The sequence below is a fragment of the Staurois parvus genome, unplaced genomic scaffold (assembly GCF_062004578.1).
Source record: "Staurois parvus isolate SC_StPar_1 unplaced genomic scaffold, SC_StPar_1.0 ptg000525l, whole genome shotgun sequence".
Lineage (NCBI taxonomy): Eukaryota > Metazoa > Chordata > Amphibia > Anura > Ranidae > Staurois > Staurois parvus.
Window position 1 is genome coordinate 10,703,128 of NW_028318321.1, and position 16,076 is coordinate 10,719,203.

The following is a 16,076-nucleotide window of genomic DNA, read 5'->3' on the forward strand; positions in this document are numbered from 1 at the left end:
TCTCTTTTATTATTTTATTATCATACGTAAAGGTCCAATTACCTTTATTACCCCCAAATCCCTCTTCTTAGTGTCTCTTTTTTTTACTAATTTTGTTACTGAGTATTGTAATTCCTTTTCTGAACCTAAGCTCTAAAGACAGGGAAAGGAAACTAGGATTGGATTTGACCCCATGAGAGTGCTTTCTGATAAACAGATGTCATTTTATTTTATTAAAGCTGAACTCTGGGCACAAAAAGTTATATTTACATATATTCCTCAACAACCACAATTGATACACATGCACTTTATGTGCATCATATGCTTTTGCAAGCAATGATATTAACTTGTAAAAGTAGTGTTGACATCATTATTGTGCTACACATAGCATGTGCAGACAGCAAGTCTGTGGTAGGGAGCCAACAGGACCTCTCACTACAGTTTTCCTGCAGAAAACTAGAGAAGGGGGAGGATACAGGACCAGTCACTCTGAGTAAGGAGAGAGAGCAGCAATAACTGGTCTTAATACAGGAAGCTCCTGCACAGAAGCAACAATTTACACTGGACTACTTCACTGGACTGAAAGAAATACACAACACATCAAGATTTAAGTAAGAAGAACACACACATTCTACTCACGTTTAGACAATATTTGCTTATCCCAGAGTTTAATGCTTTAAAATAGCTGTCATGTTTACTAAAGCCTCAGTTCAAACCATCTATGGGCAAGCTGATTGTACCCCATTCGATTTTTGTATGACTTGGGTACAACTGGCATGTCTGATTTTTACATGTGATTATTGTTAGTGGCTATAGATGCTAGCAATAATCACTGTGTTCTCCCAGCAGGGACTGCTCCCACTGTTGGGAAAATACAATATCTCCATGGGAGGGATTCCCCCATCAACACTGTGTTGATGGGAGAATCAAGTGATTTTCTTTCCTGCAACCTGTAGTTGCAGGAAAGAAAATTGCATTGTCTACGCTCTGCCTAAGAATGTCAAAGTGGCATCATGACTCTTGATTGAGCTATCTGGAATTTGAAATGGTGATGGACTCTCAGGCATCCATTTACAGGCTTCTGAACAACAGACTTTATATGGATATCCAGGACCAGCTCTACCTAACAATATACTGTTTCCCTTTAAAGTATTACACATTTATCCAGTGCCCAAGGAGGACTCTAATTATTCTCAGAGGTTAATGATAGATTGCTCTTTATAGTCTTGGCCATCACATTTACAGTGTTAGTGGCATCTTGGTATAAGTATGGTAACTATAATTCAATTGAAGCTGACCACACATTTTATAGGATGATTGTACAATCCCTATTCCATTTACCAACAGGTACTGTATATAGGGCAACTGCCTACCTGATTGAAAACACTTTTTGCCTTCTCTACCTGTATATTCAAAAACAACAGTATATATATAACGTTTTATCAGTGTCTACTCTCTGTAAAATAATGACTTACCGTCTCATCTGCAATATGGTAATTGTGGTCAACTGACATCAGTCGAAACCTTACTGAAATAATGAAAGAGGTTTCAGTAAATATGATAGTTTAACAACTTGAATTTTGTAAATAAATTAATGTGAATAACTTTTGGTGTGATTTACCAAATGATCTGAAATTTTCAGAATATTTTGCCATAGATAGAGTCTTCCATTGTGTGAATTGTGGGGGAAATTGGTTAACATCTAAGCTCTTTTTTGTATGTTAAGGCACATTAAGCTCCCCAAAAAACAAGCTTAATGTCCTCCATTTTCTTTGTGACAAGCCAAAATCTATGAAACGTCTAGGACAATGTTTAGGGTGTTGAGAACTTGGGCTGTGCAAAGTTTCAAGTCAATTGATTGAGATTTAGGCAATTTATTACATGTTAAGCTACATTAAGCCATTTTCGCATGAAATGTTTTAGTCCCACATCAGTCTTACCCATATCATTGGGTTTGTAGTTAGATTTGTCTGTCTGGATGACACAGGAATAATATTTCTTCGTTATAACAACCTTCCTGGTCTCATCGATTTTCAGGTCCTCTCCTTGCCCTGAAACATGGAATGACCAGTCTTTGCTATCTTCCTCCACTGAAGGAACCTATTCAGAAAAACAGAACAGTTTTTGTTGCGATTTCAGCATGAGACAGTAATTTAGGTCTCCAGGTCACTGTTTAGTGTTATTTTGGTAGTTACGCTGTATTCCTTACTGTCCCTATTCTTAATGTCTCTGTCATGATTTACAGCATACCTTTTAGAAGGAAAATGACTGGTAGAATGGCCAATGATGCCACATTAGCACCTTTTTTTACCATTGCATGGATACCACCTGAGGTCTCTGTTTGCTCTATGGACCTGCCAAGCTGTAGTCTGACAAGACCCATAGAGTTCCAGCGTACTGTACTGTGAGTTAAAATTTCCTTTGAATATTTACATTTGCATTGCTATACTCAAACACCTTGATAGCACTGCTAGCAGAGATGCTGCTAAACGTAAAGCAGTCATGTAAAAGAGACCCTATTGCTGTCATCAATGCTTCTATCTGCCAGCTAAGTGTACCTTTATGGCACTGCTCTGTGCTGTGGTGATGTGACTCCCATGTGCATACTCAGGAGTGACAACATTGGGGTCCAGCCATTCAATGGACCTAACAGACTGGACCCAGAAGAAAAACCAAGACAAGATGGAAGCATCAATTACCAGCGGGAGCACTCCAGTGCTGAAGGGGATCATATGACAGGTATGTCTGGCAGTGCATACTAGCACGCTATGGCATAAAGCTCCTGGAGGCCCATTAAAATAGAAAAAAAATAGTTTAATTTGACTTTAAACACATGAAATCATAGCTCCCAGTGGCTATAAATGATATCCGTATTCTCCAAAAATATGCCATACACGTCCACTACTTAATAACCCTGTAATCTATTACCATTGAATTGTTTCTGTGTTTTTCTGTCTCCTTTTGTGTTTGTGATTAACCCTCCAAATTTTTCCCAAGGACCACTTTCTCCTGTGTAGAAAGTGACTGAAAATCCAATATATTAGGGTTGTTGCAGGAGACAAGAGGTTGGGATAAAACCGTTCTGGTGATATCTATTCACTTTGAAAAGATCTCCTTCACTTTCTGCTGTGTCTCTGGTAGAGGAAGTGAATGGAAATCATCCCCAGGGAAAACAAAAAATAAAAATATAAAACAAACTGATTGGGTTCTTAACTAGCCCCTACTCTAAAGTAGGATAAATAATAAAATCTGACTTTAAATGAGAAATCAAAGCATGGAATATTTTTACATGGTTACATTGGTCCAGCCCCTGGAACCTGGAAATTGCTGAATTCGACACCGCTACTCCAGTGATCTTCACTTGCTTCTGGGTTCTGTGCCAAGTAGCTTGACTGATGCATTGTGAACACAGAAGGACAGCCACTTGCCATTCACTGAATGCTTTGCATTTTGTGAATGAATGCACAATGTTCTCTGATTGGACAAAGTATAAAGGTTGGGTGATGATGTCACAATCTCATTCTCATCCAATCAAAGCATGCTTTGCATTTATTCAGAAAATTCAAAGCATTCTCTGAAAGGTGTCCTTGCCGAGTGGCCAACATACTGTATTCTCAGTGCATCAGGACTGCTACTCAGCACGGGACCCAGAAGCAAGTGGAGATCACTGAAGTAGTGATGTATATTTCTGTGATTTTCAGCTTCCAGGGGGCATGGCCAGGTATGGAATATGCATACCTACAGTTATCCAAGCTGGACCAATGTAACTATATAAACGTATTCCATGCCTGGCATTCTTCTTTAAGGGCAAAATGGTTTTGTGCCCACCACCAGCGTGCATTTAATACTATGACCAGGCTGCATTTCTGTCTTTGTTTTGATAGTCTTATATCACTCATGACACATATAAACCCAGTAACAAGTGTGTAATATGTTGCAACTTAATACTTCTTAGATGTGGTGGCTGCACTAGTTTTCTTTTTTTTTCAGGATATCTTTCCTAGGATGATAATGCTCACTCACTATATTGCTTTTATTAAGGTCCATGCACCCTGGCACTCTCCTAAATGCATTTTTGTAAACGTGTTTCTGAAAGTTAAGCTCTTTGGCATTTCTTAATTTTATTGGCCAGAATATTTACTTATTCTAAACATTGAAATGAAAACCCTCACCTAGCGCCTAGGCATGCTGTCACAAATTTTTTGCCACGTTTGATGTGTTTTACCGCTTTTTTAATGCCAAAGTGCTCACCTAAATGCATAAGAAAAGGGTTATTTTTTCTGTCTCTAACCTCCTCTAAACGCTGTAGGCTGACATAGAGGGGCTTTTACAAGCAGGAAATAAAATACAATACGCCTCAAACAGTGGCATTTTTTATTCCCAGTGTGCAGGGACCCTAATAATGCTGTGTTATCACCCTAGGAATGGAAGTGTGTTGTGGCTACAGAACACCTCCCCCTTTTTTCATCTCCATAGTATAGGGGAGTTGGTCTGTAATTCACAGAAATGAATAAGGCAGGGCTTAACACACTTGTTGAGATAACACTGCAGAGTGAACATGACATAGGACAGCCTTGGATTTTTTATAGGATTGACAGTTTTTTTTCACTTATCAACCAGATATGAAATGTGTTCAACTGTAGATCAAACAGACCAAAGGGGGAAATTACAGGAGCTCATTGTTAGGGTTTATGTACACTTCAATAACAATACTTTAATATTCATCAATGATTACCCCAAACAGGAGCAAATCCATAAAGTACAGAAATCTTGTCCCATGATTTTTTTTTCAGATATAAACTATCTGGGGTCAGTCAGTGGAAATGAAGGAGTCAGGTTTTCTGTACTTTACAGAGTGGCTCATGATGTAGGCTTTGAACAAGCACTCACTTGATTTGAAAAGTCAGAATAATTCTAACAAATGACAACAGTGGTCAAAAAAAGTAATGTAAACGGTGACAGTTATGGTAAGAATGGATACTCAGATTATGGTTATGTTTAAATGTGCGAAATAGACTGACAAAACTCTGAAAAACAATGTGTGATTTTATCTCTTTTCAGAGGCATTTTACAGGCAGTGAGGAGGTGATATGTCACCCCCTCTCTGTATGTTTTTACCCCATAAATGCTGCACCACAATGCCACAAACTAGGTGCATTGCTCAGAATTTTGGGACAGTTGCAACATTTCCCTATTCATTTGGGGGTGGCAATGTTCGCCAAATGTGATGGGGATGTATTTTTTGCTGCAGCTGCGAAAAAAAACATTGAAGCCCCAACATGTGTACACCCCCATCTGCCGCCTTCATAGAATAAGGGGGAGCAGTTGGGGGGGGGGTTAAAGACGTGAATCAACTGCCCCAAACAGCAAGAGTAAATGAGCCCTTAATGTTTATAACCAGAGTAGCTAGTTGTCCATATCAAAAATGTAATTAGTCTTTATGAATTGAATCAATTGAACCTTCGCTCTAAAGCAGCTAAATACATTCCAACAAAACAAAAATTTATGCAAAGTCTCACAGTTTGTTTTCTTTTTAAGGCTTGTGCCAATGGGTTTTGAGAGTTTGTTGATGGCATCAGTTTGATTTCATTGACAGGTATATTTGACCTGCAGTCTACCTCCTTCTGACTTTCAGTTGATCTGTTTTTAGCAGGTTTTGCATTTCTGCAGATTTGTATAAAAATGCAAATCCCATTTAAAGTGAACAAAAGCCTGCCAACAAATGCCCTATGGCTTGTATTACACAGGTGACTGCTGCCAGAAGAACACCATGTGCACAGTGTATACAAACAGCAGTGGCCTGGCCACCTGTACAGATGACCAGTGCTGCCACTGTTTGCAGGTAACCAGGTAATCAGGTAATCAGTGCTGTCAGTCAGTGCATCAGTGCAGCCTATCAGTGACCATCATTGCTGCAGTGCAGCATCATCTGTGCCTCCTCATCAATGCCACCTCATTAGTGCAGCCTATCAGTGCCCATCAGTGCTGCCTATCCATGCCACCTCATCAGTGCCCATCAGTGTTGCCTATCAGTGCAGCCTCATCAACGCACATCAGTGAAAGAGAAAAATTACCTGTTTGAAAAATTTTATAATAGAAACAAAGAAAAACTTTTTTTTTTCAAATTTTTTGCTATTTTTTTGTTTATAATGAAAAAAAAAACTCAGTGGCAATTAAATACCACCAAAAGAAAGCTCTGTTTTGTGAAAAAAATTATAAAAATGTCATATGGGTACAATGTTTCATGACTGTGCAATTTTCATTCAAAGTGCAACAGTGCTGAAAGCTGAAAATTGGCCTGGGCAGGAAAGGGGTATAAGTGCCCAGTAGGCAAGTGGTTGAATAAACTGTTGGACTTTGCACACATTTTGTTTTATTGCATCTGGAATGTATTTAGCTAATTTAAGCGAAAGGTTCTCTTGGGCGGTAAACTACAGTGACTCAGAACATTTTACAGGTACACACACTAGACAATGTGATTTAGCGTTTATTAGTCAACATCCATTTTTGCATTATTATATTACTACTTACCAGGAAAGAGTAACATTGGCTAAACTCAGCTGTTTTTATATCTTGCTCGGCTATATTTTGGATGTGGCCATCTCTACGAAGCTCTAGTGTTAGATGAAGCCCATTTTCAAGACCTTGGATGGTGACGCAGGCTTTCTCCGTAGATCCCCCCTCTAACGCTTTAGGTACAAAGATCACATAGTGGCTGTAGGTAAACAGAAAGGTCAAACACATCATTATTGCATATTTTACAGGAAAACTGCTTTGTATTTTTATACAAAATGAGATTTCAGGAGTCACCTACTGGCTCAGTGATTATACCTCTCTGGCAGGAGGTGGGCTATCTGGAGACTAGATAGGCAAAGTGTCATGCTTTATGCCTCCAGAGACTTAACTAGTTTGTGGGCTATTTAACTAATGTTTGTCCAATTCTGGAATGTGAGTTTTGTATGTTTTTACATTTTATTATGTAACAGAGGCAAGTAAAAGCATTTGGTACTTCCTCAGCCTAAGTATCAAACTGAATTTAGATAAAGTGCTTTATATCCATGTTTGCCTTATCAATACACCAGAACAAGACAAGTGCCAAGGGAACATGAAATTTGCTAGCAGTTATCACAATGCAATTTAGAGCATTATTGTACCCAAATACAAACATTTTATATTTTGCAGATTACCAGTCCTTAAATGTGGTGGCTACATTCATTTTTCTTTTTTAAAGGATAAGTTCACCTTTTTAAAAATATAATAAATGCACATTATAAATGCACATTTTTCTGCAGGTAAAAAAATGTGCATTTACTACTGTATTTTTAGATCTATAAGACACACTTTTTCCCCCCAAAAAAATGGGGGGAAATGTCTGTGCGTCTTATGGAGTGAATATGGGGCGGCTGGCCCGGTATTCCCGCAGCCGCCATGTTGGAATATCAGGCTGGCCGCTCGGCTCTACTGTGCAGAAGAACCAGCTTCTCGGTCCTACCTGTTCCTCGGTCCAGCGGTGTCCTACTTTCACCGGCCGTCTTCTCTTCTCGGCGCTGGCATCTTCAGTGTGGGCACCCGGCTATGACAGCTTGCGTGAGAAATGCTGCTCTTTGTGAATGGCCACCTGTAGTCTTCTGGGACCTGTCGTGTGTCCCACAAGACTACAGGGAGGACAACTCCACGAAAGTGGAAGCGGGTACCTGTCAAATTTGGGCACCTGACTCTCCCACTCCCCAAAGGTCTGCAGTCTGTGGTCATCTCCTGTACTATGTCCGCAGTCTGTGGTCATCTCCTGTACTATGTCCGCAGTCTGTGGTCATCTCTTGTACTATGTCCGCAGTCTCCGGTCATCAACTGTAGTATGTCTGCAGTCTCTGGTCATCTCCTGTACTATGTCTGCAGTCTCTGGTCATCCTTTTACACTGATAGGAAGAATCAATGAACTACCACAGCACTCAACAGGGCCGTGGTGGTTCATTGATAAGTACAAGCTGAAATCGCTTGTACAAAGGCTGTCGGTAATTGTAGTTCATTCATTCACAGAACTCTGTGAATGAATACCACGACTGTATGGGCGGAGCCCCACATGGCCGCTTTTCAAAAAGTGACTGCTGGTACGGGGAACTTCTTCCAGTATTGCTGTCACACCAGGTCTTTGGATCCCTGAGCGGCTACCCTAAAAATGGGTGGAACATGTAACATGTTCCTGAAGGTGAACTTATCCTTTAAGGGTTTTTTTTCTTTTTCACATGGTAATCCTGCCAATAACACACTTTCGGTCTGACGGTGTCTCCACTCTACCGGAGGAGCAGCAGGGACAACTCTGGACAATAGCATTGTCATTTAGGGGAGAGGGTAGTGTTAGATGTGCTAACAGTTTTAGATGGACCTGACTATCAAATTAAAGCCAAACTCCAGATAACACTTTTTAAGAAGTTACAGCATGAAAGAGGAGAGGTACCGGAATTATTCTGTTAGTTGATGCTGAAAAGGCTTTTGATAGAGTAGATTGGAGATTTATGATCAAGACGCTGAGAACATTAGGAATTGGACCTAGAATGATGCAGTGGATAAAGAGTTATATAGCAGTCCCTCAGCTGCACTGAAGGTAAACGGTTCATTATCAAAAACTTTTAGAATGTATAATGCAACAAGAGAGGAATGTCCTCTGTCCCCGTTGCTGTTTGTTATCTCCTTGGAACCACTATTAGCAACCATTAGAAATAGCGTAGATGTCAAGGGAATGTGGACAAGGAACATTGAACATAAAGTGGCAGCTTATGCAGACAATATGCTGTTTTATATCAAAAGCCCCAGATTAACATTACCGAATTTAATGAGGAAATTGAAAGAATATGGAGAGCTATCCAACTTAAATATGAATCCCTCCAAAAATAAGATGTTAAATATAAATGATTCAAAGGCTGAGAAACACATTCTACAAAAGGAGTTCCCCTTTAAATGGAGAGAGAAATAATTAAAGTATTTTGGGAATAAAACTAACATTGCCTATAAAAAAATCTATATGAGGCAAATTATATCCCGCTAATAAACGAGATAAAAGATGAACTGAGGAAAGCTTTGATGAGAAAGCAGTCTTGGATGGGTCAGATAAATATAATTAAATGATTATAGTATCAAAAGTGTTTTATAAAGTTAATATGCTTCCAATACACCTCCCATGGTCTTTCTTCAGGCTTCTCAAAAAAATGATACCTAGATATGTGTGAAATAACAAAAAACCAAGAGTCAAGTATGAAGTTTTGTGCAGTAATAAAAAAGAGGAGGATTAAATATGCCAGATTTTAGGAGATATTATAATTTGGGGCTATTATCACGAATGGTAGATTGAATATATAACACACATGGGTGAAGTTGAGTAAGTATGGAAAGTTTACTTAGTAAGGCACCACTGGAAAAGTTTATTTGGATATCACAGGAATATTGCACTGGGGACGAGGACACAAGCACACTGACACGGAATGTATTTAGGATTTGGGATGAAATACTTAAAGCAGAGTTCCACTCACCCTGTTAAAAAATAAAAGTCAGCAGCTACAAAAACTGTAGCTGCTGACTTTTAATAAACAGCCACTTACCTGTACCTCGGTCCCGCGGTGTCCCCCCCCGCAGCCCGTTTCACTGGCCGTCCTGTATTACAGGAGGCCGGCATCTTCAGTGTGGGCACCCGGCTGTGACAGCTTGCGGCTTCACAGCCAGGTACCCACTGCACATGCATGAGCAGTGTCTTTACCCCCACCCCCTACCCCACAGTAGTGTCCTCTGCCTCCCTGCCCCCCTTCACAGTAGTGTCCTCTGGCCCTCTGTTCCCCCAAAGCAGTGTCCTCTGCCCCTCCCCCCCACAATAGTGTCCGCTGTTTACCCCACAGTAGTGTCCCCTGCTCCTCTTCCCCCCAAAGTAGTGTCCTCTGCCCCTTAAAAGTAGTGTCCACTGCTCCCTCCCAAAGCAGTGTCCTCTGCAACAGCCCCACAATTGTGGTGCACTAGTGTGGGGTTCAACTGGTTAAAGCAGGTGAAGAGAAGGTGATACAACGCCTTCTCAACACCTGTCTAATGTTCACTGAAGAGTGATCCAAATATGAATTGGTCTTCAGAGAGCAAAGCTAGTGTGAATGAATCCTAAGGGATAAAGATTGATCAAGCAGAGGGAGGAAAAGGACAGAACACACCAATAAAGAGTTCTCTAGGCTCCTCCTCAGCTCTGGCATGTCTTATGACAAACCCCACAAGGAGGAGCCTGGGAGAAAGAACATCTCCCGCCATGGAGCCCGAGACTGTGCTGTATCTGAGGTCTGTGTTGGGAAATTTGGGGGGAGGAGAAACAAAATGATATATGGCATTGGAAGAAGCTTTATATTGATGGGGGGGGGGGGCTTGTGCTAGAAGAGGGAAATCAGTCCTGTCTTGGATGAGGATTTGGATGGGGTGTCATTTTTGGTTTAAAGTGTCCAGTGAAATGCAGTCCTGAAGTGTACATTGCATGTGCCTTATCTCTGCACTCTGTATGTAGCATACTCTTGAACCCTGCACACTTTACACCACGCACTTCTGATCTCCGCAGTCTGTAAATACCACACTCCTGATCGCTACACTCTGTACTCCGAGCACTCCAAAATCCTACACTCTACACCGTGCACTCTGCACACTCCTAAGTCCTGCACTCTACACACCACACACTCCTAAACTCTGTACTTTGTGCACTCCTAAACACTGCACTCTACTCTGTGCATTTCAAAACTCTGCATTCTGTACCCCATGCACCCCTAAACTCTGCACACTGTACTCTGCGCATTCCTAAACCCTGCACTCTGTACTCCACGCACTCCTAAACCCAGCATTCTGTACTCTGCGCACTCCTAAACCCTGTACTCTGTACACCGCACATTCCTAAACCCTGCATTCTGAGCACTCCTAAACCCTGCACTCTGTACTGGGCGCACTCCTAAACCCTGCACTCTGTACTCCACGCACTCCTAAACCCAGCATTCTGTACTCTGCGCACTCCTAAACCCTGTACTCTGTACACCACACACTCCTAAACATTGCATTCTTAGCACTCCTAAACCCTGCACTCTGTACTGGGCGCACTCCTAAACCCTGCACTCTGTACTCCACACGCTCCTAAGTCCTGCACTCTGTACTTCATGCACTCCTAAACCCTTCACTCTGTACACCGGGCACTCCTAAACCCTGCACTCTGTACTCCACGCACTCCTATACCCTGCACTCTGTACTCCGTGCACTCCTAAACCCAATACTCTGTACACCCCACACTCCTAAACCCTGCACTCTGTATACCGTGCACTCCTAAACCCTGCACTATGTTTTTAATGCGTTTTTGGTGCGTTCTGGTAAACGTTAAGGTGCATTTTTATGCATTCCAGTTTATTTTTTCCCCTCTTTACCTTCAATTTAAATAGGGACATGTGTGTTTTACTGCATTCCAGAACAGTTCTGTGCAGAAAAAAATGCAGTATATTCTACTTTTTTTTCTGCAACCAAAACGCACTGGAACTGCAAGCACTGATGTGAACTATGACATTGACAACCATATGACCTACTTTTGCTGTAAAACTACTCAAAAACGCACTGGAACGCACCAAAAATGCACTGGAACGCACATTTAAACTGAAGAAAAAGAGAGGAGGAACAAATGAACTGGAATGCATAAAAAAACACACTGGAACACATAAAAAAAATGCACAGTCAAAAACATGCATGTGGAAACGCATCTGGACTGCATTTCTATAGTGTCAACCAGCCATTAGGGCCAGTTCACACCACAAAAATGCACTCTGGATGTATTCCAGATACGGTGTTGCTTACAGTTCGCACCACACTCCGGTCTGGTGCAGCTTTGATGCAGTTTGCTATGTTCCATTACAGTTTTGTGCATACAAAATGCAGCATGTTGTACTTTTTTTCTGTATTGGAAACTGGTTGGAACTGACTGCACTAGTGTGAACTAGGGCCATTGGAATACATGGAAAACACTGTGCATGCATTTTTGATGCAGAAAAAAACTGCACTGGACTGCATCTAGTGTAAACTAGCCTGTAGGACCAGTTCACACCACAAAAACACACTTTGGATGCATTCCAGATAAGTTTTTGCTTACAGTTCGTTCACTCCACACTCCATTTCAGTACAGTTTTGATGCAGTTTGCTATGTTCCAGTATGGTTCTGTGCAGAAAAAATGCAGCATGTTCTTTTTTTGACCGCACCGGAAACTGACTGTACTGGTGTGACATAGGGCCATTGGCATACATGGAAAACACAGTGCATGCATTTTTGATGAAAAACAAAAGTGCACTGGACTGCTGTGGACCAGCCCTCAGGGTTAACTATCAAGCTGGCTGATAAGGGTGGCTCATTGGTTGTCATGGATTCTAAAGATTATGCCAGGGAGATATAGGGCAGCTATGTGACTCACAGGTTTATGGGGCAGCACAGTGGCTAAATGGTTAGCACTTCCGCCTGGCAGTACTAGGGTCGTTGGTTTGAACCCCAGCCACAGCACCACCTGCCTGGAGTTTGCATGTTCTCCCTGTGCCTGCATGGGCTTCCTCTGGGTACTCCAGTTTCCTCCCAAACTCCAAAGACATGTTGGTAGGTTAATTGGCTCATGTCTAAATTGGCCCTAGTATATGTATGAATGTGAGTTGGGGACCTTAGATTGTATGCCCCTTGAGGGTTAGGGACTGATGTGAATGTACAATATATCTGTGTAAATGGACGGCACTATATAAGTACCTGAAATAAAATAAATAGGAAACAGTCATCTGATCCTACAGCTGAGGTTACTAGGAAAATTGAGAGAGCAGTTCATGCCGCATTTAAAGACAATTTGATTGATAAGGAAACTACCATTTTTCAACTTGAACCCAGTGTTGTACACATTACCTAAAATCCCAGGTAGACCTATAGTGGCGGGGAGAGGCTCTTTATGTGCTCCTTTAGCAATATACCTTGAAAAAATCATCTCCCCATTAGTGGCAAAAGGGAGGTCCTATTTAAGAGACACCAGTGATTTTTTGAACAAATTATATAATGTGACATTACCTCCACATTCTACCCTAGGTACATGGGATGAAGAAAGCTTATACACATCCATAAAACATGAGATGGGTGTGCAGGCTATGGAGAAATGTGTTCACTTGTGCAAATTGTTTAGTGAGGCACAGATTGAGTTTTTGTTACTTTTCTTAAAATTATTCTTGAAAATATCTTTTTTATGTTTGATAATGAATTGTACTTGCAATTAAGGGGCGCAGTAATGGGCTCACATGCCCCCCCATATGCTAATGCATATATGGATATGATCAAGAATTTTTTAATTTTTGAACACCCCATATTTTTACAATATAGGGTTATTTGGTATAGATTTATTGATGATATTTTTGCCATATGGGGGGGAGACATGCAGTCCTTGATTAAGTTTGATTCATACATAAATTGTATGATACTGGAAATACATTTTAACATGCATTGTAGTGAGGAATCTGTCCCTTTTCTGGATGTTAGGGTCTACAGGAAGAATGATGGGATTGAGACAGGTTTATATGTGACGCTCACAGACAGTAATCAATCATTGCTATACTCTAGTTGTCACCCACCAGCAGTGTTTAAATCCATACCCCGTAGCCAGATGATACATGTAAATGCATAGTGAGTGAGGAGCCAGTGAGACACAAGACTTTTAGAGACACAAAGCAGACTTGCAGATAGAGGCTATCCGACACAGAAATGAACCCATGAGAGACAGAGTACAGAATCTGGAAGCTGATGGAAGAGTGAGCTGACAATACAAACACAGACGGAATAAGACCCGGTCGCACTGGGTGCGATTAGGCATGCAATTTGCATACCGTGCGACTTGCAAATCACATGCTAATTACAGCGGTCATATCGGTGCAGTTCCGACTTGGTTGGAGCCGCACTGATTTCTAAAGTGGTACATGCACTACTTTTGGTGTGATTTGCATAGACATCTGTGTCAGATGTCTTGCAAATCTCACCTGAAATTGGCATGTCCCCCGACTTTGAAATTGTACAACTTCACTGCAGGTCGCATAGTTTCAAAGTCGGGCTTGATGTGACCGGAGTGTAAAAGGATTCCTATTCTACACAGATTTATTCAGTAAATAAGAGACATTGGAAAATCCTTAAGGAAGCTTTCCCTGATATTGAGGAATTTAAATCTCCCCCTATATCATCTTATAGAAGAGGTAGAACTATTAGGGATATGGTTATTAAATCTGAATTTCAGGGAGAGCAGGTGATGGAAGTACCAACCTTTTCAGGACCAAGGAGGAATGGCTGTTTCCCCTGTTTATCTTGTGTACAATGTTTCAGTGTGATTAAAGTGAAGTTCCATTCAAAAGTGGAAGCTCCGCTTATTTGCCTCTTCCCCCCCTCCACTGCCATATCTGGCACCTTTTGGGGGGGAGCGGGTACCTGGTTTTGACAGGTATCCGCTCCCACTTCCGGCTTAGTTCACCGCGGCAAAGTGAGTCAGAGGTTCGGCCCCCTCCTTGCTCCTGCAGTCTCTTGGGAACTTTCACAGGTCCCAGGAGACTGCCGGACCAATCAGGAGGTGCGGCACAACTCGCGCATGCGCAGTGGGCACCAGGCTGTGAAGCTGCAAGCTGTCACAGCCTGGTGCCCACTGTAGAGATGCTGGCACTGTGGACAACAGAAGTAGAGAAGGGACTGCGTGGGTGAGAACATCGCTGGACCCCGGGACAAGTCAGAAGCTACAGTTTTTGTAGCTGCTGACTTTTAATAAACACTAAAACAGCTGAAACTCTGCTTTAAGGTTACTTCATTTACACATCCCCATTCAGGAAAATCAATTGACATTAAGGGATTTTACACATGTCAGAGTTCATATGTATTCTATATCCTAAAATGTCCATGTGGATTATACTATGTGGGGGAGACCACTCAAGAAATTAAAGACAGAATATACTAACAATCTGTGAGCCTGGATCACAGTGATGCCGTTTGGAATTTGCACTGGTTTCTGTGCGAACTCTGCACCGCATCATGATCGCACCCCCTTCATGCGAACCGCTGCGGGTGTGTATGTTAAGTTAACAACACCCCAAAATCGGCTTGCAAAATGCGGTGCGATGTGCAGAATTGGATCTAATGGGTGAATATCCATGCAATCCGATTCTAGTGCGGAGAAAAAAAAAGAGTCCTGCACCTTTTTTGGTGTGGATGCAATGCGATTTGAGCCATACAAAATGTATGGCTCAAATTGCACCGCACAGAATTCGCATGTGATTTGCACAGGAATGTAGTGTGGTTCCTGTGCAAATCACATGCAATGTTCCACACCACAGAAGTGTGAACCCGGGCTACATCTCCTATTCATTCCCCACAGTCAGAGTTACTGGTTGCTGAGCATTTTAGACAATGCAGCCACACTGTAAGATATGTAATAAGATTTATGGTAATTGACCACATACCACGACTGAGGATAGGGGGAAATAGGGAGTTAAAAGGAAAACAGAGAGAAGGGTGGGCAGCACAGTGGCTAAATGGTTAGCACTTCCTCCTGGCAGTACTAGGGTCTTTGGTTCAAATCCCAACCATGGCACCTCCTGCCTGGACTTTGCATGTTCTCCCTGTGCCTGTGTGGATTTCCTCCGGGTACTCCAGTTTCCTCCCACACTCCAAAGACATGCTGGTAGGTTAACTGGCTCCTGTCTAACTTGGCCCTAGTATGTGTATGTATGAATGTAGGTTAGGGACCTTAGGTACGCTCCTTGAGGGTTAGGGACTGATGTGAATGTACAATATATATGTAAAAGTGCTGTGTAAATTGACAGCGCTATAGAAGTACCTGAAATAAATAAATACATTTCACAACTAAATACAATTTATTCTAAGGGGTTAAATAAGGATTATGATTTACATTTGTTTTTGAAATATGTTTGTAAAATATTGTATTCCTTTTTCATTTCCAGATGTTTATATGAAGTAACCAGAAACACATTTAATTATCTGCTGGATATTAACTGTAATGTTTAAACCAGATTATGTTTTGAGTTGAGATGATTCAGGTGTCGCT

The 16,076-nt window shown here is 41.5% G+C and overlaps 2 protein-coding genes across 3 annotated transcripts in view; one reads left to right on the forward strand and one right to left on the reverse strand.

The window, feature by feature from the left end:
• Positions 1-16,076, reverse strand: part of LOC149451740 (alpha-2-macroglobulin-like protein 1) — a 148,792-nt gene that overhangs the window by 131,815 nt on the left and 901 nt on the right. For both annotated transcript variants that reach the window (XM_089690337.1, XM_089690336.1), the window contains exons 2-4: positions 6,511-6,694; positions 1,920-2,079; positions 1,455-1,507 (exon numbers count right to left, since the gene is read on the reverse strand). In XM_089690337.1, coding sequence (XP_089546463.1) covers positions 1,455-1,507; positions 1,920-2,079; positions 6,511-6,694 — 397 coding nt within the window. The remainder of the gene's footprint in view (positions 1-1,454; positions 1,508-1,919; positions 2,080-6,510; positions 6,695-16,076) is intronic.
• Positions 13,308-14,969, forward strand: LOC149451741 (uncharacterized). Its single transcript, XM_089690234.1, has 3 exons — positions 13,308-13,652; positions 14,127-14,273; positions 14,814-14,969. Exons 1-3 carry the CDS (start codon positions 13,308-13,310, stop codon positions 14,967-14,969), a joined length of 648 nt encoding a protein of 215 aa, XP_089546360.1.